The 23,790-nt window shown below is 43.7% G+C and overlaps 1 protein-coding gene across 1 annotated transcript; it reads right to left on the reverse strand.

The window, feature by feature from the left end:
• Positions 1 to 4,933: 4,933 nt before the first annotated feature.
• Positions 4,934 to 23,521, reverse strand: paxip1 (PAX interacting (with transcription-activation domain) protein 1). The gene is made up of 23 exons (XM_069684530.1): positions 23,357 to 23,521; positions 22,116 to 22,250; positions 21,691 to 21,734; positions 21,477 to 21,540; positions 20,994 to 21,104; positions 20,818 to 20,893; positions 18,998 to 19,507; positions 17,513 to 17,625; positions 16,472 to 17,300; positions 15,523 to 15,617; positions 15,286 to 15,381; positions 14,907 to 15,044; positions 9,896 to 10,017; positions 9,388 to 9,572; positions 9,105 to 9,148; positions 8,434 to 8,501; positions 8,234 to 8,336; positions 7,586 to 7,754; positions 6,742 to 6,842; positions 6,439 to 6,573; positions 6,147 to 6,222; positions 5,670 to 5,730; positions 4,934 to 5,177 (listed from the first exon to the last, which is right to left on the reverse strand). Exons 1-23 carry the CDS (start codon positions 23,435 to 23,437, stop codon positions 5,162 to 5,164), a joined length of 3,372 nt encoding a protein of 1,123 aa, XP_069540631.1. The 5' UTR covers positions 23,438 to 23,521; the 3' UTR covers positions 4,934 to 5,161.
• Positions 23,522 to 23,790: the final 269 nt, after the last annotated feature.

The raw sequence follows: 23,790 nt of genomic DNA on the forward strand, positions 1-23,790 counted from the left end.
TTTATAATTCATAAAGTTCAATAAGAGACCCTCTGTATGCAGACTGGTAATATCTGATGTATACCTGTTACACCGATGCATGTCTTCACACTGATGAACAGAACTCCTGTCAGGTTGGACTAAAAATATATAATAAAATAATTAATAATATTAATAAAGGGCTCCAGAGTGTTGAACCATCAAGTTGTCCTGCTTTGTTTCTCAGTGCAGTTCTGTGTGTGGCCAACAGAGGGCAACAGAGACACAGAAACACACATCTGCTCTCATTCATGTTAACACACACACACACACACACACGCAGCATGCAACATTTGAATCGTTTCATCACTTTCACACAAATAAAATTATCATAACATCCACAAACTCTTGTCTCATTCAGAAAAATAATTTCTAATATATTTAAAACATGTTCAGAATAATGACAATTCCTGTTCATTTCCTGCAGTAACATATAATATAAAAAACATCTGAGCAGAATTTTTACAAAAACCAAGTAATAATTAATTCCATTATGGTTGTTTATCAAACAGACAGAAGGAGATACAGAGTCGCTCACAGTCAGTTTTAGTTATCATATTAAACATGAGGCTGAAGGAGTTTTTTAATTGTTTAATTTTTGCTAGTATTATAATTAATGTATGTGTTTTCTTGCTGTGTAGCTGGTGTTCAATGTATGTACAAACATGTTAGAGGTAATGTACCAAAATGTTAGCGGTAATGTACCAACATGTTAGAGGTTAATTACAACATGTTAGAGGTAATGTACCAACATGTTAGAGGATAATTACAACATGTTAGAGGTAATGTACCAACACGTTAGAGGCAATGTACCAACATGTTAGAGGTTAATTACAACATGTTAGCGGTAATGTACCAACATGTTAGAGGATAATTACAACATGTTAGAGGTAATGTACCAACACGTTAGAGGCAATGTACCAACATGTTAGAGGTTAATTACAACATGTTAGAGGTAATGTACCAACATGTTAGAGGTTAATTACAACATGTTAGCGGTAATGTACCAACATGTTAGAGGTAATGTACCAACATGTTAGAGGTTAATTACAACATGTTAGCAGTAATGTACCAACATGTTAGAGGTAATGTACCAACATGTTAGAGGTTAATTACAACATGTTAGCGGTAATGTACCAACATGTTAGAGGTAATGTACTAACATGTTAGCGGTAATGAACAACATGTTAGAGGTAATGTACAACATGTCAGAGGTAATGTACCAACATGTTAGAGGTTACTTACAACATGTTAGAGGTAATGTACCAACATGTTAGAGGTTACTTACAACATGTTAGAGGTAATGTACCAACACGTTAGAGGCAATGTACCAACATGTTAGAGGTTAATTACAACATGTTAGCGGTAATGTACAAACATGTTAGAGGTAATGTACTAACATGTTAGCGGTAATGAACAACATGTTAGAGGTAATGTACAACATGTTAGAGGTAATGTACCAACATGTTAGAGGTTACTTACAACATGTTAGAGGTAATGTACCAACACGTTAGAGGCAATGTACCAACATGTTAGAGGTAATGTACTAACATGTTAGCGGTAATGTACAACATGTTAGAGGTAATGTACCAACATGTTAGAGGTAATGTACAACATGTTAGAGGTAATGTACCAACATGTTACAGGTAATGTACCAACATGTTAGAGGTAATGTACTAACATGTTAGCGGTAATGTACAACATGTAAGAGGTAATGTACAAACATGTTAGAGGTAATGTACTAACATGTTAGGGGTAATGTACAACATGTTAGCGGTAATGAACAACATATTAGAGGTCACGTACCAACATGTTAGAGGTAGTCAACAGTCTTTTAGTGGAACTGAACTCCAAAATGAGGCACACTGACAAATAAAACTGCTGGAAAACTGTTACCATATACCGTATAGTAAATTTCAGTTTAAATGTTTTACAGTGTGATACTGCAGAAACACAATGTTTACAGAGAATGTGTTTGAACAGACTGAGGTCAGAATGAGAGCAGAGTGGATGAGAATAAAAAATGACAGTTTGTTCTGAGTTTTGATCCTCTGGTTGAACAGTTTTGATCATGTGACTTCAGATTTAATCATGTTAGCATCACACAATGTTCAGGTATTGTCTCCTCCACCTCTGAGTGAAACAGTTTCTCCTCCTCTTCATCAGAGTAATAAAGCTGCTCTGTAATTAGCTCCCTTATTAGTCATTAGCTCATCACATGCTAATTAGCTCACATGTAAATTGTGATGAATCCCTGAGCCTCAGTGTCTCAGGACAGTGTGTGTGTGTGTGTGTGTGTGTGTGTGTGTGAGTGACGATACAGATGGGGGGTAATTAGAAATAAAAACTGTTTCTCTTTAATTACAACATTTCCTGTTTCTTCAGCGTCAGAACAAACCAACAAGGAGCCGACGCTGTAATCACAGATCTGCTGCTCATCTGCATTTTTAATTGGAATTAATTATCATTCTGTGTGTGTGTGTGTGTGTGTGTGTGTGTGTGTGTGTGTGTGTGTGTGTCATGATGTCATAATCAGCAGGACATGTGGGATCAATCACACTTCCTTTCTGAGATAAACTGCCCTGTACAGGTGCGTTATGGGACAGATCAATGAGTTTTGATTGACTGGAGCAAGTTTTAATATCAGTTGTTTAAAACCTGGACACACACACACACACACACACACACACACACACAACACTACGCAGTTAAAGACACAAGCACATTTAGTGACTGTATAAATACCGAACGTAGCCATGGTAACGTCATCCATTCTTCTGTCCACATATTTGAATCCTGGAGCTTGGCAGTTTGGTCGTCATGATGTTGGTTGTCTGGAAGTGATCATATTTGGACGAGAGGGTGGAGCTGGAGCCAGGGGTTAGCAAACACTAAGTTATCACTAAGTTCAACACAAAGTTCAAGCTAACAGTAAATGGACTGTACTTATATAGCGCTTTTCTAGTCTTTGCGACCACTCAAAGCTGCTTTTACACTACATATCACATTCACCCATTCACACACACTGATGGCAGAGGCTGCTACGTAAAGTGCCCAACTGTCAATCAGATATCACATTAATACCAGTTGGCTATGCCACCGGGAGCAATTTGGGGTTCAGTGTCTTGCTCAAGGACACTTCGACATGTAGCCTGAGGGAGCTGGGGATCGAACCTCCAACCTTCCGATTGAAAGACGACCGACTCTACCACTGAGCCACAGCCGCCCCGCCACAGTCTGCTCCCTTGGCTTATTCATTAGCTGCTACTGAGCAAGCTAACCATCATGTTTCTCACAGTGAGGCTGTGTTTGAAATGCTGTACTACATACTATATATTACTACATACTATATACAACGTACTATATACTACATACTGCATTCGACGGTAGTATGTAGTGTGGAGGAGCTTATCAAATTCATTTTGCAGTATGCTATGCCAGGCGGAAGTAAACAATACCGCCACTTCTTTAGCTATAACGCCCCCCTCTGCTGTCCATCATTTCAACTGCCGCTGTGAAGTTCCAGCGCTTTGCATTGTGGGATACAGTAGGAGAGGTAGACTGGTCCGATGCATACTGGAGATTTTCCGAATCAGTACGACATCCGGGTATTTTTGGCATGCTGCAAATTTTGCTTTTGTTTGCATATTGCATACTACATTTAGGCCACATCAGGATGGACTGCTAGGATAGTATGGAATTTTGAAAACAGCATGAGATTCTACAGTATTTGTAGTGTTGGCTGACCAGAGTTTATCAGACTAAAGAAGCTCAGAGAGCTTGTGGGACGAATATAATGTAAACAGGTGAGTTGTATAAAGATTCTCCCCGTACAGTTGTCATGAAGAGAGAAATGAGCTATAGAGACCCAAACTGTTTTTTGTTCCAGGCTGTAAACATGTTTATTTCTGCTGTAAAGATGGACATTTTAACTCACTGCTGGAGACAGCCTCAAGTGGACACGAAAGGAACTGCAGGGTTTGGCACAGCTTTTTTTCAGCCCTGGAGGTTTCTGCTTAATGTGAAGACAGCTCAACTTCAAAGTCACGTTTGTACAGATCAGCTCAAGAATAAAAGAGCTGAAGATCAGAGTAAGTTTATTTTAAACTAATCAAACTGTGAATCAAAGAGTCTGTTCTCGTTCATCAGGCTCTTTCAGTTTCAGCTTCCTGTTCCTGAAAAGACAACGTTAGCGCTCGTGTTGATGATATGTAGCACATGACCTTGGCTCAGTCTAATTCAGTCTGATGGAGTTTTGAGGGCAGCACCTCAGGCGACGCCTCCCCCCTTCCTCCCCACCCACACATGACCCACGGCTATCTGTCTGACAGCCTGCAATCAGAACTTCACCAGTAACTACCCCAGACCCTCATTAGCAGCTAATTAAATCAAATCTACCAGGAATTATCCGCTCTCACCGGGAGGAAGAACTCAAGAGAAACACCAGGCTTTGTTCTTTAACCAGTCTATAAACCACACACCTGATCACCTGACCTATGCACACACAACCAGCCCTACAAAATAAAAGTCAAATAACAAGTGATCACCTGAACTGTGCACGCACAACCAGCCCTACCAATAAGTCTAATAACAAGTGATCACCTGAACTGTGCACGCACAACCAGCCCTACAAATAAGTCTAATAACAAGTGATCACCTGAACTGTGCACGCACAACCAGCCCTACAAATAAGTCTAATAACAAGTGATCACCTGAACTGTGCACGCACAACCAGCCCTACAAATAAGTCTAATAACAAGTGATCACCTGAACTGTGCACGCACAACCAGCCCTACAAAATAAAAGTCTAATAACAAGTGATCACCTGACCTGTGAAAAACACAACCAGCCCTACAAAATAAAAGACTTACAGAAGAATCAGAGAGCAAATCTGGTCACAAACAAATGTAGTTTTTATTCCAAAAAGCAGCTGAAGCTTTGACACATTCTATGTGAACGACAGGAAAAAGTTAAAATCCTCCATAATTTAAACATTCATTTCACAAAAATAACATCATCCATTTATTTATTCAAACAGGATACAAAAAGCTACAAAAACACTGAAATCAGAAGATAGAAAAGTCAGACAGCTGTACACAGGTCTCCTCCTCCTCTTCATCCTCTTCATGTCGCTGCTTCACCATCAGGTGAACTTATACGTGTGACTGTTAAAGAAAGTCTCTCTATATGAAACCAGACACAGAGGAGGCCCCACATAGCACCTGTACATTGAACAGCTGTTTTATATCTATGAAATACATTTTTAGCTCAGTGTTTTTGTGGTTACAGCTCACCTGCTCAGGCTGCAGGTAACCTAACTCCATGAACGATCACTCATCTATAACTCACTGCTTACTGCACGGCAGTACTCCTTCAAAATAAAACCATGATGTCACTGAGGGCAGAGCAGGTCTGTAAGAGGACGTCATGTAATACAAGAGACACATCTCCTGTTTGGGCCACAGTGATGATATGCTGTACTATTATTACACTGTTATTACACTATTATTACACTATATTTACACTTATTTCACTGTGATTTCACTGTTACTACACTATTACTATTATTCCACTGTTATTATAACAATGTGAAAAGTGATGCAGGAAGCAGCTCCTGTCTGGGCTGCGCTGTGCTTGGCTGTAAAGGATATGAGTCGTAGTTTAGTTTCTGGGTGAGAACTCCGGTCAGGATGAACTCTGCGTTGTGGACGTCTGAACAAAAACACAGACAGAAGAACAGACTGTAAACATGGAAGTTCACTGTGTAAGAACTAACTAACAACTGTTTTTTAATGCTGGAAATAAATTAACATGTTTGTTAGAATAAGGTGGTACAGAGCTCTGTATCTTTGAGGTCTGCTTAATAAAACGCAGCAGATATTATACATTTCCTGATGGTCATTATATCTATCCATGATATGATAACTATTGATAACACTATCAGGGTTCATCCTGAGTGTGTTAACGCTGTGAGCGAACAGCAGAGTTCAGTCAACAAACTTTATAACACTTTTTAACATCTGCACTGATCAGCTGAGATAAGGTCGTCTCTACAGTGTGTGTGTGTGTGTGTGTGTGTGTGTGTGTGTGTGTGTGTGTGTGTGTGTGTGTGTGTGTGTGTGTGTTACCGATGTTCTTCAGGAAGTACTCTCTGCACAGGTGCAGGTCGTTGTCACAGGAGATTAAAATGATCTCTGGGAGGTTCTGAAACACAAGAAACACGTTTTCAGAAATAAAATATGAACACTTTAGTTACATGTACCGTTATTAATACTGATGCTTATCACTGAGGTTGTTTTATTTTGATCATCCTGTCCACCATCTACCAGCTGTGAGGACATATTAACAGTGGTCATAAGGACCAGGTGATATTAAAGTCTCTAGGTAGAGTCATGGAATGATTCCAGGAGTTTCCAGGACCTTGTTCTGTTTGTGCTCCATGATCTTCCTGTACGACGGCTGTTTGACCAGCAGCTTCCCTCCAGCACTCTCCAGGATGGACTTCATGGTGCCCAGGCTGGGACACACACCTGGGGTCAGGTAGAAGAACTTTCCCTACAGCACAGAGGAGAAAGACAGGCAGGCAGTGAGAGAGAATTAGAGAGAGAGGGAGCAACAGAGAGAAAGAGAGAGAGAGAGACAGGCAGTGAGAACATCTTTCAGGCTATTGATCAGGTCTAATTTGTCTCTGCGGTGTCTCAGTTGTGCAGCTGCTGCTCTCACCTTGAACAGAGGAGCACTGTGAGCTCTCTTCAACGACTCCTCCAGACTGAAGCTGAATAACACCTCAGCCTCTGCATCCCTCAGAGTGAAGCTCTGCTCATCTACAAAGAGACACACACACAAATTAATTTAGATTATAAAATAACGCACACGTTTGACACATTTTGATATTATTCTCATTCTTTTTTAGACTAATGTGAATAACCACCAGGGGAAGGAATTACTCTTGATAGTGGGGGCATTGTTTAAAAAGGCCTTTGATACAGTTAATCATTATGTTCTTTTATCCAGTCTGTCAAAGTTCACTTTATCTACTAATGCATTGACATGGATGGAGCCTAAACTTAAGGAAAACAGTGCACAAGAATTAATGATACATGCTCTACTTAAGATCTTCCTGTCCAGCAACCACAGATGTAAATTAGCTATAAAGCTAACAGTTGTGTTGTGCACGGCCCCTGTCAAATTAACTAATAAACTAAAAATAAACTAAACTGTTTTTTTGTTTCCAGGAACATTTTTACTGAAGTTTGAACGCACGCACGCACGCACGCACGCACGCACGCACGCACGCACGCACGCACGCACGCACGCACGCACGCACGCACGCACGCACGCACGCACGCACGCACGCACGCACGCACGCACGCACGCACGCACGCACGCACGCACGCACGCACGCACGCACGCACGCACGCACGCACGCACGCACGCACGCACGCACGCACGCACGCACGCACGCACGCACGCACGCACGCACGCACGCACACACACACACACACACACACACACACACACACACACACACACACACACACACACACACACACACACACACACGTACCCAGGAACTTGTGGCTCCTCCAGCTCTCCTCCAGCCACTCGGGGCTGACGATGTGTTTGACTACTGACATGGCGGTGAGGAACTTGACGGTGCGAGTCACCTTACAGGCCACCAGGTGAGTCACCTTCTGCCCACTATCTGCCACCTCCCCTCCCAACGAGTGTAACCTCTGCAGGGAGACACACACACAATCATTTTATACATATGTTCACAGGGCCTGCAAAGCAGCACCTACACTTCTCAGTACCTGCACACACCTGTTACCTGCTGTTACCTTAAAGACAATCTGACCTGAAGTTAAACACATTCACTCACTGTGAGTGAGTGTGAGTGCTTTAAATAAATGATGAGGGACATGTAGAGACATGATGAACTCTCCATGCTGCTTGTCAGCAGGCTGATATTCAGTCTGTGTTCAGCCTCCATGTCTGATCACTGTCTCACCATCATGTATTCAGGTGTGAAAGAGTCACACCTGTGGTAGTCTTTGACAAAAACAATACATCAGGACCGATAAGACTTATTAATATCAGCTGATTTAGAGGTTTACAATCCTGTACAATACTTTTTATTTCTCACGTTTCCAGAACAATAAACTCTCTGTTATCATCCCGTCTCACTTCCTGATGGTGTGTGAGGTGTGTTTACCTTTGTGTACTGCTGAACCTGTGTGGGCTCGAAGCCCGTGAACATGACTCGAGGGGTGGACTCTGGAGGCAGCTTCTTACTGGGAGACTGGATCTCCTCAAGTCTGCACACACACACACACACACACACACACGGCACCATAAGTACAATAAAAACATGTTGATCAGGATTGTGAGGTCTGATCAGTGTTTCAGACTGACCTGGCCTTCTTCTTAGCAGGCTGGTTGGTGGAGTCACCCATCCTCTGTTTGTGCAGCAGCTGCAAGGTCTGAACACACAAACACACACACACACACACACACACACACACACACACACACACACACACACACACACACACACACACAGACACAGACACAGACACAGACACAGACACACAAAGGAGACAGTCAGATGATCGAAAAACCAACACATTACACACACACGCACACACACACACACTCTCTCTGCACTGATAGATCAGGGTTCAAAAATGAGCTCCGTTTGAAACACATTATTCTAACATATCTCATATTTAAATTCAGAGTCTGTCCCACAGACGTTTGTCTGTCGTTTAAGTTTTTGGTTGTCACATTATTTTAACAGAAAGTTAATGAAGAGAAAAATCATAAACATCATTAGATAAAGCCTGGTCAGCCTTCACCTGATAACATTCGTCGATAATATATTCTAAAGTTCTGTGAAATCAACAGCCAGCTCCAAAACAGAAATATTTCACACACTGAATACAAGAAGCTCCAAACACAGTTGTTCTTTACATTACTACACACTTAACTCACATTAAGACAATTAAACACAACGATCTGATCAACAACTGATCAGTGTCTGACACAACAAACACCAGACGAGAGAGAAGCTTCATCAGACTCACCGCCAGCGATTCAGGAGACACTTTGATAGGAGCTCTCCACGCAGCTGCAGACCAACACATTCAACATTAAATACACCTTTAGTTTACAGCACATAAAATACTCTGTGCTGAGTATTTTATGTAGTACAAACACACAGTACAGTGTGTTTAGATAATCCACACTGAGTGTGTGTTATAGCTGTGATTGTTACTCTATGACTGCTCCAGTTGTCATAAACCCCTATCAAACATAGTGTAACACTGTGCCATGTTTAAACTACAGCACACTGGGCTGCATACTTACCGAGCAGGTTCTGGACCAGCTGAGGGTTTGGTACCAGCGGTTCTGGAAGGGTGTAGACAGAGTATCTGCTGTGCTGGATCTGTCTCAGAGCCTCAAAGTTTCCCAGCAGGATGTCACACAGCCACTGAGCGTTCACACATGGAATCTTCCACTCCTTCGCCTTCTCGTACTTCAGCCCTCCAGGTCTGCACAACCACAACCACAGGTCAGTACAACCACAACCACAGGTCAGCACAACCACAACCACAGGTCAGTACAACCAGAACCACAGGTCAGCACAACCAGAACCACAGGTCAGTACAACCAGAACCAGAAACTGCGTTAGCTGTGTTATACTACTGTGTCACTGTGTGTAAGGCTGTATACAGAGGCCTTTATGAAACAAGTGACTGTGACATCATCACACTGTCCTTCACACACATGTCTGCTGGTCTGTACTGTTGCAGTCAGAGTGACGATGGTAGCAGTATATAGATGTATTAGTATTTGATTTAAAGTAGTATCTCACTCTTTACAGATGAGTACAGTGTTGCTGCGACACAGGTATCCGGTGTATCTGGCTCCAGCCAGGTAAGCCATCAGCTTCAGGTCGTCTCTGTCAGCGTCCACAAAACCTGTGACTGAGATGATCTGAGAGACAGGAAGAACAGGTGTTATTAAACCAATTGGCCCTCCCTAACCACCATACGCGCCCTCATGCTTCTGTTATTGAGCTCGCATAGCAGGGCTCTAGTGCATCAACAACCTGTAAAGTACGAGTATACACTCTAACTGGTCACACCGATGCTGCATGTAGCAGGTAACAGAGCAGCTGTTAGAAACGTGAACTAGTCGTTGGCGGACCGTGGGCTTCCTCTGTTTACTGCTATTCCTCCTTTGGACAGTCACACAGCCACCCGGTGTTGTGCCGCGGCTCTACGGGGGCTGCCAAACGGGCAGCTGACGCTACATTAGCTGCCCACACCGGCTAATGGGGACTTGCTACAGCAGCTTATTATTGAGTTTCCACTTCACTTAGCCTTGCCATCACTGCATCTAAACTACAGTATTGACGTGTACCACTGTCACTACGGGAGGCAGAGGAGAAGCTAAACACCTAACACACCTAGCAGGAAGCAGCTGAGGCTATCGCTAACAGCTGAGCTACAGTACGGTCACTAGCAGAACTGTGGAGCTTGTAAATGACTGTCTGATCAGAGAGCAATGAGTGCTTGATCAGAGCTACTGTTATTTTATCAGTGGATTAATGAGCTGCACTAATAAAAAGTTTATTTTGTTGCAGTGATGAAGGGTTAGTACTCAAGAAAAAGAGTAATGTCAGAGTGTAGTAATACTCCAATACAAGCAAAAGTCCTTCAATAAAAACTTAAACAAGAGCCAAAATGACTAGGATCAAAATATTCTTACAGTACAATAACTTAAGGTAGCTGCTCATTGTGCAGGACGGCCTATTTCAGAATAATATGTTTAATATCAGTGGATTATTTTCTAAATGTGGAGCTGATAACTTTATATTTTTCTTTAAATTCAGTGGAATAAAAGTAAAGATAAAAACACAAGCAAAGTACATGACCTCAATATTACACTGCTGCTATAGTTCAGTACTAAGTGTCTCTTTTTAGCACTGTTTATTATTGACATATCTAATGTATATCTATTATTTTATCTAATAAAGGTTTTTATGGCCGGTTAAAAAATATTCTGGCCGGTAAATTGTTTTGGCTTACCCGGCAATGGCAGATAGACCAAACAGTACATTTTGGAACCTGTGTGCGTGTGTGTGATCAGTATGTGTGATCAGAGTGTGATCTGTGTGTGTGAGATCTGTGTGTGTGATCTGAGTGTGATCTGAGTGTGATCTGTGTGTGATCTGTGTGTGATCTGTGTGTGATCTGTGTGTGATCTGTGTGTGATCTGTGTGTGTGATCTGTGTGTGTGATCTGTGTGTGATCTGTGTGTGTGATCTGTGTGTGATCTGAGTGTGATCTGAGTGTGATCTGTGTGTGTGATCTGTGTGTGTGATCTGTGTGTGATCCGAGTGTGATCCGAGTGTGATCTGTGTGTGATCTGTGTGTGTGATCTGTGTGTGTGATCCGTGTGTGTGATCTGTGTGTGATCCGTGTGTGTGATCCGTGTGTGTGATCTGTGTGTGTGATCTGTGTGTGTGATCTGTGTGTGTGATCTGAGTGTGATCTGTGTGTGTGATCTGTGTGTGTGATCCGAGTGTGATCTGTGTGTGATCCGTGTGTGTGATCCGTGTGTGTGATCCGTGTGTGTGATCCGTGTGTGTGATCTGTGTGTGTGATCCGTGTGTGTGATCTGTGTGTGTGATCTGTGTGTGTGATCTGAGTGTGATCTGTGTGTGTGATCTGTGTGTGTGATCTGTGTGTGTGATCTGAGTGTGATCTGAGTGTGATCTGAGTGTGATCTGTGAGTGATCTGTGTGTGTGATCTGTGTGTGTGATCCGTGTGTGTGATCAGAGTGTGATCTGTGTGTGATCTGTGTGTGTGATCTGTGTGTGATCTGTGTGTGATCTGTGTGTGATCTGTGTGTGTGATCTGTGTGTGTGATCTGTGTGTGTGATCTGTGTGTGTGATCTGAGTGTGATCTGTGTGTGTGATCTGTGTGTGATCTGAGTGTGATCTGTGTGTGTGATCGGAGTGTGATCGGAGTGTGATCTGTTCGTGTGATCTGTGTGTGTGATCTGTGTGTGTGATCGGAGTGTGTTATCGGAGTGTGTGATCGGAGTGTGTGATCGGAGTGTGATCTGTGTGTGATCTGTGTGTGTGATCTGTGTGTGTGATCTGTGTGTGATCTGTGTGTGTGATCTGTGTGTGATCTGAGTGTGATCTGTGTGTGTGATCTGTGTGTGTGATCCGAGTGTGATCCGAGTGTGATCTGTGTGTGTGATCTGTGTGTGTGATCTGTGTGTGTGATCTGTGTGTGTGATCTGTGTGTGTGATCTGTGTGTGTGATCCGAGTGTGATCCGAGTGTGATCTGTGTGTGTGATCCGTGTGTGTGATCCGTGTGTGTGATCAGAGTGTGATCTGTGTGTGATCTGTGTGTGTGATCTGTGTGTGTGATCTGTGTGTGTGATCTGTGTGTGTGATCTGTGTGTGTGATCTGAGTGTGATCTGAGTGTGATCTGAGTGTGATCTGTGAGTGATCTGTGTGTGTGATCTGTGTGTGTGATCCGTGTGTGTGATCAGAGTGTGATCTGTGTGTGATCTGTGTGTGATCTGTGTGTGATCTGTGTGTGTGATCTGTGTGTGTGATCTGTGTGTGTGATCTGAGTGTGATCTGTGTGTGTGATCTGTGTGTGATCTGAGTGTGATCTGTGTGTGTGATCGGAGTGTGATCGGAGTGTGATCTGTTCGTGTGATCTGTGTGTGTGATCTGTGTGTGTGATCGGAGTGTGTGATCGGAGTGTGTGATCGGAGTGTGATCTGTGTGTGTGATCAGTGTGTGTGATCTGTGTGTGTGATCTGTGTGTGATCTGTGTGTGATCTGTGTGTGATCGGAGTGTGATCGGAGTGTGATCTGTGTGTGTGATCGGAGTGTGATCTGAGTGTGATCTGTGTGTGATCTGTTCGTGTGATCTGTGTGTGTGATCTGTGTGTGTGATCGGAGTGTGTGATCGGAGTGTGTGATCGGAGTGTGATCTGTGTGTGTGATCGGAGTGTGTGATCGGAGTGTGTGATCGGAGTGTGATCTGTGTGTGTGATCTGTGTGTGTGATCTGTGTGTGTGATCTGTGTGTGATCTGTGTGTGATCTGTGTGTGATCTGAGTGTGATCTGTGTGTGTGATCTGTGTGTGTGATCTGTGTGTGTGATCTGAGTGTGATCTGTGTGTGTGATCTGAGTGTGATCTGCGTGTGTGATCTGAGTGTGATCTGTGTGTGTGATCTGAGTGTGATCTGTGTGTGATCTGAGTGTGATCTGTGTGTGATCTGTGTTAGTGATCTGAGTGTGATCTGTGTGTGATCTGTGTGTGTGATCTGTGTGTGTGATCTGTGTGTGACCTGAGTGTGATCTGTGTGTGTGATCTGTGGGTGTGATCTGAGTGTGATCTGTGTGTGTGATCTGTGTGTGATCTGTGTGTGTGATCTGTGTGTGATCTGTGTGTGATCTGTGTGTGATCTGTGTGTGTGATCTGTGTGTGTGATCTGTGTGTGACCTGAGTGTGATCTGTGTGTGTGATCTGTGTTAGTGATCTGAGTGTGATCTGTGTGTGTGATCTGTGTGTGTGATCTGAGTGTGATCAGAGTGTGATCTGTGCGTGTGATCAGAGTGTGATCTGTGTTTGATCTGTGTGTGTGATCAGAGTGTGATCTGTGTGTGTGATCTGTGTGTGATCAGAGTGTGATCTGTGTGTGTGATCTGTGTGTGATCAGAGTGTGATCTGTGTGTGTGATCTGTGCGTGTGATCAGAGTGTGATCTGTGTGTGATCTGTGCGTGTGATCAGAGTGTGATCTGTGTGTGATCTGTGCGTGTGATCAGAGTGTGATATGTGCGTGTGATCAGAGTGTGATCTGTGCGTGTGATCAGAGTGTGATCTGTGTGTGATCTGTGTGTGATCTTTGTGTGTGATCTGTGTGTGATCTGTGTGTGATCTGTGTGTGATCTGTGTGTGTGATCTGTGTGTGTGATCTGTGTGTGTGATCAGAGTGTGATCTGTGCGTGTGATCTGTGTGTGTGATCTGTGTGTGATCAGAGTGTGATCTGTGTGTGATCTGTGTGTGTGATCAGAGTGTGATCTGTGTGTGTGATCAGAGTGTGATCTGTGTGTGATCTGTGTGAGTGATCTGTGTGTGTGATCTGTGTGTGATCTGTGTGTGTGATCAGAGTGTGATCTGTGTGTGTGATCAGAGTGTGATCTGTGTGTGTGATCTGTGTGTGTGATCAGAGTGTGATCTGTGTGTGTGATCTGTGTGTGTGATCTGTGTGTGTGATCAGAGTGTGATCTGTGTGTGTGATCTGTGCGTGTGATCAGAGTGTGATCTGTGTTTGATCTGTGTGTGTGATCAGAGTGTGATCTGTGTGTGTGATCTGTCTGTGTGTGATCTGTGTGTGATCTGTGCGTGTGATCTGTGCGTGTGATCAGAGTGTGATCTGTGTGTGATCTGTGTGTGTGATCTGTGTGTGATCTGTGTGTGATCTGTGTGTGTGATCTGTGTGTGATCTGTGTGTGTGATCTGTCTGTGTGTGATCTGTGTGTGATCTGTGTGTGTGATCTGTGTGTGATCTGTGTGTGATCTGTCTGTGTGTGATCTGTGTGTGATCTGTGTGTGTGATCTGTGTGTGATCTGTGTGTGATCTGTGCGTGTGATCTGTGCGTGTGATCAGAGTGTGATCTGTGTGTGTGATCTGTGTGTGATCTGTGTGTGTGATCTGTGTGTGTGATCTGTGTGTGATCTGTGTGAGTGATCAGAGTGTGATCTGTGTGTGTGATCTGCATGTGATCTGTGTGTGAGACCTGTGTGCGATCTGTGTGTGATCAGAGTCACAGGACATACGTGCTGAGAGCAGGGTTTGGCTCCAGGAGGGAAGGCGAAGGGCAGGTGTAAGGTGCGATGAGGAGGGACCATCCTCTTCCTCTTCAGCACAGTGTTAAGCCAGTGAGCGGTTACACAGCGCCGTCCCTCTCTGAGAGCCTGACACAGCACAGAAACACAGAAAGCCACACCTGGTTACAGGTAATACAGCAGCACAGGTAACAACACGGAGAGGTGCACACCTGGTAACAGTTCATCAAGAAGCGCAGGTCACACCACACACTCAATCACACCTGGTTATACTGAAGCAGGAAAAGAACACAGACAGACTGCGCTGCTGTCAGCATGTCTCCGCTTCATCTGCTCCCTGTGTCATAGGAAATCTGACTTGTGTTCTTACCTGTACATACATGTTGCTGACCTGGCTCTCACACAGCAGGTGTGTGCAGCGGCTGGTCAGGGTGGGGTCTACAGCTCCTCCACACGCCTGGATCACCTGAAGGACAAGTTCATGAACACCTGTTATCAGTTTGTTTATATTTGATGCTCAGCTCTGTTTTTATCTAAAATGTTTAACATGTGCTCAATGATCAGAAGATGTTTTCTCCTCCCTCCTACTCCTGAGTGAAAGTCTTACCCTTTTCCACGTGGCCAGCAGCTGTTTGTCAGCCATCTGTTCGGGATAGTCAGCGATAGCAAACACACAGCCGAGCAGAAAGCCGTCCTGAGGAACTGAACGTTACAACAGAGACACGTTAAAAGAGTAAGTCTGCATGTCCAACAGAAACACATCAGGACTTTCTAATGAATCTGCACCTGAAAGATTTAAACCAAGTTTTAAGTAGAATCAGAGCTTCTAAAATCAATCTTCACAGAAGCAACAACACTCATGCTGGAAATAGATAGAGTGACCTGAATTTAAAATTAAAGTGAAAGAGCATATTATCATCAACATGTGACAAAGGCCTGTGCTATATACTTACAATTAGAGGAAATTCTATAACTATACTCAGATAAATACGATACTGGTAGATTAAGACTTAATGAAATAAACTTTCAACATCTGAGTCATTACATTTCTTATCAATTCAGGATACAACACAGAGCAGCATCTGACACACGTTTATCACTGATCAGAGGAGGCTCAGCTGATGTATCAGTCGGTCACCAAAGTTAATCATGGAGTTCCACAAGGTTCTGTGCTCGGACCGATTCTTTTCACTTTATATATGCGTCCTCTGGGTAATATCATGAGGAAACACTCCATTAATGTCCATTGTTATGCAGATGATACTTGATTATCCATATCAATGAAGCCAGACGAAACCAATCAGCTATCTAAACTAGAAGCATGCCTTAAGGACATAAAGATCTGGATGACTAGAAACTTTCTGCTACTTAATTCAGACAAACTGTTAAGTTATTGTGCTCGGCCCCAAACACCTTAGAGACACAATTTCTAATGATTGAGACTGCTGCAGTCCAGAAACATTAGAATAAATCACTTTGGACCAGTGTGTTAGAACAATACCAAACATTCTTTTGTGACCCCAACCTCCCTCCACACTGACCCCGGGTGTACTCACTGTCCTGTCCCGGCTCGTGTCCAAACAGCTGTGAGATGTGAGGAGTCTGCTGGATCTGAGGCTGCAGCGTTGTCTGCTGCTGCTGCTGCAGGGTCTGCTGGTTCTGTTGCAGCTGCTGCTGATTCTGCAGCTGCTGCTGTTGCTGCTGCATTTGCTGCATGTGTTGCTGTTGCAGAAAATGTTGTTGTTGTTGCTGCTGCTGCTGCTGCTGCTGCTGCTGTAGATGCTGTTGGTGTAACTGTTGTTGGTTCTGTTGTTGCTGTAACAACTGCATGCGTTGCTGCTGTTGAAACTGCTGGAGCTGCTGTTGCAGGGCCTGTTGCTGCTGCAGTTGCTGTAAACCAGGCCGCAGGAGCTGCTGGGGCCGCAGCTGCTGCTGTGAGAAGGCATGCTGCTGCTGCTGCTGCTGCTGCTGCTGCTGCTGTTGCTGCTGCTGTTGCTGTTGCTGCTGCGAGAACATTTGCTGTTGGTGCATTTGTTGTTGCTGCTGCTGCAGAAACTGTTGCTGCTGTTGGGGCAACTGTGAGAACCCTTGTTGTTGTGCAACTTGTGGCTGTTGCTGCTGTTGGTGATGTAGCTGCATCATCTGATGCTGCTGTTGCAGGTGCATCATGGGATGTTGCGGTTGCTGTGGTAACTGTTGGTGTTGTTGCTGGCCGGCCTGTTGCTGTTGCAGTAACTGTTGCTGCTGCTCGACTGTAAGGGGCTGGCTGCCTGGTTTGGACTGATTGAAGAGGAGGGGGTTGGTGCTGTTGGGGGTCTGTGCATGGCTCTGATTGGTCTGCTGCTCCAGAGGCTTTGTCTGATTGGCTGTGAGATTCTGGATGATCTGCAGGAGGAGGACAAAGATATAAATATAAAGATAAAGATATAAATGTTATCGGTGTGTCCATGTTGTTCTCATGTTCACTCACATAAGCCTGCTGAGTGCGGACAGGTGACTCTGCTCGTTCATGCTTACAACAGATAATAAACTGATCAGGATCCCTACTGTGATCTCTTACATGTGCTTACAGCAGATATAACAAAATGATGTCTTACATGTGCTGCGTTGGCAGGTCGGCTGGCTGGCTGAATGTCAGAGTTGTTGGTGATGTTCCGGAGGGTTCTAGCAGCAGGACTCCACCCAGGGAGGCCCTCTGGACCTGACACACCTAAACAGCAGAAAGGAGGAGAAAACCTCATTTTTTTGGCTTCTTATGAAGAATCTGTTAAAAGAAAACATTTTTATTGAATTTTATAGGAAGTGTGTGCACATGTGTGATCTGTCTAAGTATCTTCTGTGCTGTTAAAGAGCATCAGTTTGGTTCATTTCAACGGACACATCTCCACAAAAAGGATCAAAAACTTCTAGACAATCGACAATGGCCCTTAACACACCTGGTATTAACATATGGCTTTCAAGTGGGCAGCCTTAAGTACAGGTGTGAACACTCACAGAACGGATTGAGGAAGCATGGAGGTGGTCTGGGACGCATTTATCCACATATGTCTGGTAGTGTGAACGCACCTGTCCTGGGCCACATTAAGCACCGCCCACTCTCTCCGTATCCACGGTTATGATCACGTGGATATGGGAGATCACTCACCTCTCTCTCCTGTCTGATTTAACATTTCTCTGCTGTGTAACGTGAAAATCTTATTTTTAGTTATTTCTCATGTCACTCCAGCTGTGTATTCCTAGGAGTGTGCATGGAAACACAGACAGATTGTGTCTGTATTTATTCTGTAGGCAGACTGCATTTAAGTTTTTATTATGGGACAAACCGGAAGCGACGAGAGGGAAAGACGGTGCGGGTCAGAAATATGATACACGAGCATTTTATCACAGTTTAAAAATCAAGTGATCCACTTGAGTTTAATAATGCAGCGGTGTGAGGACACTGTTTCTCATGCTCTGCCCCTGACTCAATAGGGTCGCGATCTGTCCGTATTTCTGGGCAGTAATATATAAAGTATAAACTCCATCTCCACTTGCTGTCATATGTCCATATGCTGTGTATATTTCACTGATACACAGAGCTGTGGAGGAGCATCAGGCTTCATGATCAAAGTTAACGTCATCACTTTAGTCCTACTCACCTGCTCCCTCCCCCTGAGCGCCTGCACAGCAGCTCTCCCCCTCTCTGTGCTGAGAGTCTGCATCACAGTTTGTTGTATTATATGATGTTTTTAAAGTCTTATTTAGGTGAATGTGTGCTGCTACATTGCATAGTGTTACACTACGTGACGTGTTACACTGTGTGGTGTTACACTGCGTGCTGGTAGACAGCATGACATGTTACACTGCGTGACGTGTTACACTGCCTGACGTGTTACACTGCCTGACGTGTTACACTGCCTGACGTGTTACACTGCCTGACATGTTACACTGCACGGTGATCAGTTTCTTTTAGTGTAAGGTTTCTTTTCTTTACGTACTGACCATGCTATGTTGTGTTACACCATGTAGTGTTACACTGTGTTACTAACAGACTTTGCATTGCTTTGTTGTGTTACACTGTGTTGTGTTCCTGACAAACTGACCTTGCTGTGAGTTGTGGCTGATGGCAGAACGAGCCTCTGCAGGAATGGGTCCTGCGCTGCCTGGTACAGGAGGCACAGTGGCACACAGGTTGATCAGGCCACTTCCTGTAGACGTCACTGGGTCCTTGGTGCCAGGAGGGCCGCCCCTTCGTCTGGCTGTGCCTGTAGGAACAGGGGGGTTTGGTGTGGTGACTTCAGCTGGGGTCCAGTTGAGGTTGGTGCCCTCCTTCTCCGTGGATGAGTCGTCATCAGAGTCATCAAACATGCGCTCGCTGCGGCGCTCAGGTTTACGGGGGGAGGTGGGGGAGACAGAGTTCAGTTTCTTAGGTCCTGGTCTCCTGCGGGGGCTGGACTCCTCACCAGAAGAGCCCCCACTGGAGAGCCGGGAGCGCCGGGGACTGTAGCTTCCATCAGAGTGTTCGTATGACTCTGCCTCACTGTCCTCCTCCTCCTCAGGCTCCACGTAGGTGAGTCTGGGGTGATAGAGCGCCTCGTCCTTCCTGCTTTTGTCTGTCAAAGAGGGAAGTTGAGTGACTGTTTGGTCTGTGTCTGATTCGAGAGATCATCAGCTGTGCCACTTTAATTAACTTATTTTACCTTCACTTGTCAGTTCGTTCTAAAGATAAAGAATATTTGCCTTTACTTTTACCTTTGCATCGATCCATCCAGCTGTATATGCTAGCTGTAGACTACCTTTTTTTTGCTAATACACACAAGTGTATGGATGACGACAACATGACAGAAACACCTGATGACATTACATAAAAGAAACTTCTTGTGAGGTTTAAGATGTAAACAAGGGAAATCACTGTTCAATCAATGAATGAATGAATGTAATGAGATCATATATCTCGGCCATCATATTGTAAATGATCTGTCGGACAACAGAGACATAAACAGACAGTGTCGCAAGTTATACGCGCAAGCCAATATGCTCGCACAGAAGTTTAACATGTGCACTTAAGACAGCTTTATTTAAAGCGTTTTGTACCCCTATGTATACTGACCACTTGTGGCGTGTTTATAGCAAAAGCAACATGCAGAGACTGAACGTGGCCTATAATGATGGCATGAGAATGCTTTTAAAACTTCCAAGATGGTGCAGTGCTAGTGAAATGTTTGTAAATGTTGGGGTGCCGAACTGCTCTGCTGTGATACGTAATCTTAGGTTCATGTGCAGGTTGTCAGTTTCAGGTAATGGTATTTTAACGTATTTGAGTAACTGTGAGAGGAGCTCAGTGCGGTTCTCGTCGAGATTGTGGAGCCACTGGCGCTCAAGTCTGTACGTACACACAGCTACCTAATGTATGTACCTTTGTGTCATAATCTAGTTGATACCTCACTTGATGTACTAGTTTATGTATTGCTGTTATGTTTTATATATATATTTTTTTAGTGCTATGGACCTCACGCTGTGTCCTTAATAAAGTCTTATTATTATTATTATTATTATTATTATTAATGCTGATTTGAACAATGTTTTATGCCTAGCACTGTGTTAATGTTCCAGAATGTATGGCTAACACCTCCATAAGACACAAAACATGAAGTCATCATATTTTAACTCAATGTATTCACTGATAATTAAAATTAATTATGATCATTTTCCTGTCAGTGAATGACAGGTGGACAAGTTTCAGCTCAGAGAAAAGCTACAATTAGTCAATTAAACCTCAACCATTAAAATTACTTTCTTCAGTCTTTTTCAGAAAAAGTGTCCAAATCTTATTATTGCAGTTTCTCTTCAATGTGAACATTTGCTTCATTATTTCCCCTGCCAAAGATCAATTAAACAATTCAACCTAGGGTAGATGTATTACCTTTAACAGAATCTGTGATCCAGTCCGGGGTCACGACCTTGATGTTGGAATGTTTCAGGGCACACTCAAACTTCGCCTGGAGAGAAAAACAACATTATCAATGATAAACAGTTTCATAAGAGGAGCTCATAAAAAAGCAGTGAATGCTGAAGGTTACACACAGAGGATACACTCACCCCCTTCGGCTCCTTCACCACTAAGTGTGTGACCTTCTTGTTGAGGTTCAGCTGACATTCTCCTCCATAAAAGGTCACGTACGCCCACAAAGTGTTCAGGTCATCTGGAAGCTGTCCACACACACACACACACACACACACACACACACACACACACACACACACACACACACACACACACACACACACACACACACACACACACACACACACACACACACACACACACAACAAACAAACCCATAAACAATAATGAGCTACGTCCCACAGGTGAGCAGAGAGCCTTCATCACCTGGAGGTGGGTCTTCACTATGATAAACAAGTGAAGTAACAGTAACTTACTTGTTACGTTGGCAAACTATTTATGACCCCTCCTGTCCACATACAACTATTTAATGATATATGTAGACACCCTGAAAATAACACAATGGACACACACACACAAACACACACACACACACACACACACACACACAGACTTACCCTGGGAAGACACGCTGTCACACCAAAGAATATCTGTCCTGATTCTGGAGAGAATCCAGTGACTCTGAGGTATTTCTGGTTATGGATGAATACAGCTACCTTTTTGTGATCAATTCTCCTCATCCTATAACAACTATAATCAATCTATAATTAATCTATATCATGATATAACCATTTGTTTGTGTGTATTTTGTGTGTGATGACAGAAGGATACGGGAGCAGGTCTCCACACCTGACGGAGAGGATGACCCAGGATGGCTGCAGGATGAGAGACAGAAGAGTTGCATGCAGGATATTTGAATACATGTTTAATGCTGATTTACTGACTCTGATTTCACATCCACATGTAATGATCAACTCCCACATAATGCTAATAACTAACACATTTAGACAAATAAATTTGAAGGTCCTCTGATCCTACTTTTTTTGCTTAGCTAATCAGCTGTAGCTTCGTATCTACAGTACAGACATGCAGTGATGAAAGAAAAAGCCCCATAAAGCCCCCCACCAAACAATAGCATACTGTAGTTCTGAATTCTTTATCCATTTAACCCAAAATAAAAAGCTTCTCAGTTAGAGGAGGACACATGCAGTCACATGATGTGAGCCTAGCCTGGTTCAGCATGGTACAGTTCTTACCTTCACCACAGGCAGGTCGAACACCTCTCTGGACTCGCCTACCTCAGGGTTGTCTCCGTCCTCTGCGATGATGTGAGTGGCCAAAGCATTATAGGACACCTCCTTCCCCTTACCTGCTTTCAACAGCTGCACCACCTGCAACACAAGCAGAAGTTCATCTATGTGTCAACTAGTTCCTACTGACTATGTGTAGTTGAAACCAAAATGTCAGGCAAACAGGGGAGAACAGTGATGGGGCTGCAGGGTTTCAACAATAGGTCAGATCCAGTTTAAACCTGTGCTGCTTCTGAACTCTGTCACAGACACGCAGACACAACTTTCAGACTAACTTCTGACACAGAGTATGGGACTGAAAACCTGAGTTTGATATGACAGGTATCATCTGAACATTTCATCCATGTGTTAGAGTTAGCAGAGAGTGATGAAGAGCAGATCATGCTAACATACAGACAACACACAGTGACAGAGTGGGTTCTCTGTGGAAGTTAGACATTTCATTTGATGGATTAATATCTGAAACACTGTATCCTCAATCCACAAAAAGGTTTAGATCAGACAGATCAATAATTTCACTCTTCTGTATGTTTTCATGGTCCTACAACACCTGTTCACGATGTTACTGTTAAATCACGTGACTTAATGTCATGTATCAGAACATATAATCTGCTCTGTATAAACTCTCTGACAGGTGTGAAAGAAGCCACTGACTGTCAGGAAGTACAGCTGGGAGCTACAGGTCTCACACAGCGGTGATGACGCATGCGCCCTGCTAGGGTCAGAAGGTGTTGATGGTCACAGGTTGATGCAGAGTAACAATAATAACAGTTCACATTAGTATCTCACTACACGTCAGAACAGCACCAAGGCTGTTGTATAGATAAAACAAGCTAACAACAACAGCTTTTATGCAATCCTAACAAGCCCCGTTACAGATAAACCGGAGGTTACAGCTAGCAGCTAACCATCTGTGCAACTACGAAACTCACAGCTAATGCTAAATCAGAGAAGTACAGTGCAGTGAGTATTCACAAATCATAAACACATTCACAAATAGTTAACTTCAAAATATAACAATTGGGTCGACACTTTAATGTCAGCCAAGGCTCACCGATTGCATGTAGCATGTCAGTCTGTGAGCTAGCTTGTTAGCTTGTCCTGCAGCTTCTCATTTAGATTGAATGGTGCTAGGAGGATAGCATGCTACTAACTTAGCTAGAAGAAGCTAAGGTCCAGAGTCTCACCTTTTGGTCGATGTCCCCCACCAGGTAGAATTTGACATCTTTAAAGAGTTCGTCGGACACCTTGTTCTCCTCTTCAGACATGACTGTCCGTTAAAGTCATCGGTTTAATGTTTAAAAAGCTAACAAAGCTAGCAGAGAGATAGAGTGTTACAGCAGCTGCTTACAGTAAACCAGCCGGGGACACGAGCGCCAAATCACTGAGCGCGCCTCGGACTGTACCACTCTCAGTCACTGAGGGAGGAGACGAAGATAATGTTACTGGTTTATTGCATCGTTTTTCATTCTCTAATGCATCACATAAAGATGCTTCGAGTAGAAACGATGTGTTTAAAAGTACTCATGGGACTAATCTACAGGGGCGTGAATCCATAAATAATGTTTCTACCGAACATGTAACCCCCCTGTAAAATGGAAGTTGATGTTGTCATCTAAAC

This window comes from Semicossyphus pulcher, unplaced genomic scaffold, assembly GCF_022749685.1.
Source record: "Semicossyphus pulcher isolate SPU_LCO1_2020_fin unplaced genomic scaffold, fSemPul1.0.p SCAF_7, whole genome shotgun sequence".
Lineage (NCBI taxonomy): Eukaryota > Metazoa > Chordata > Actinopteri > Labriformes > Labridae > Semicossyphus > Semicossyphus pulcher.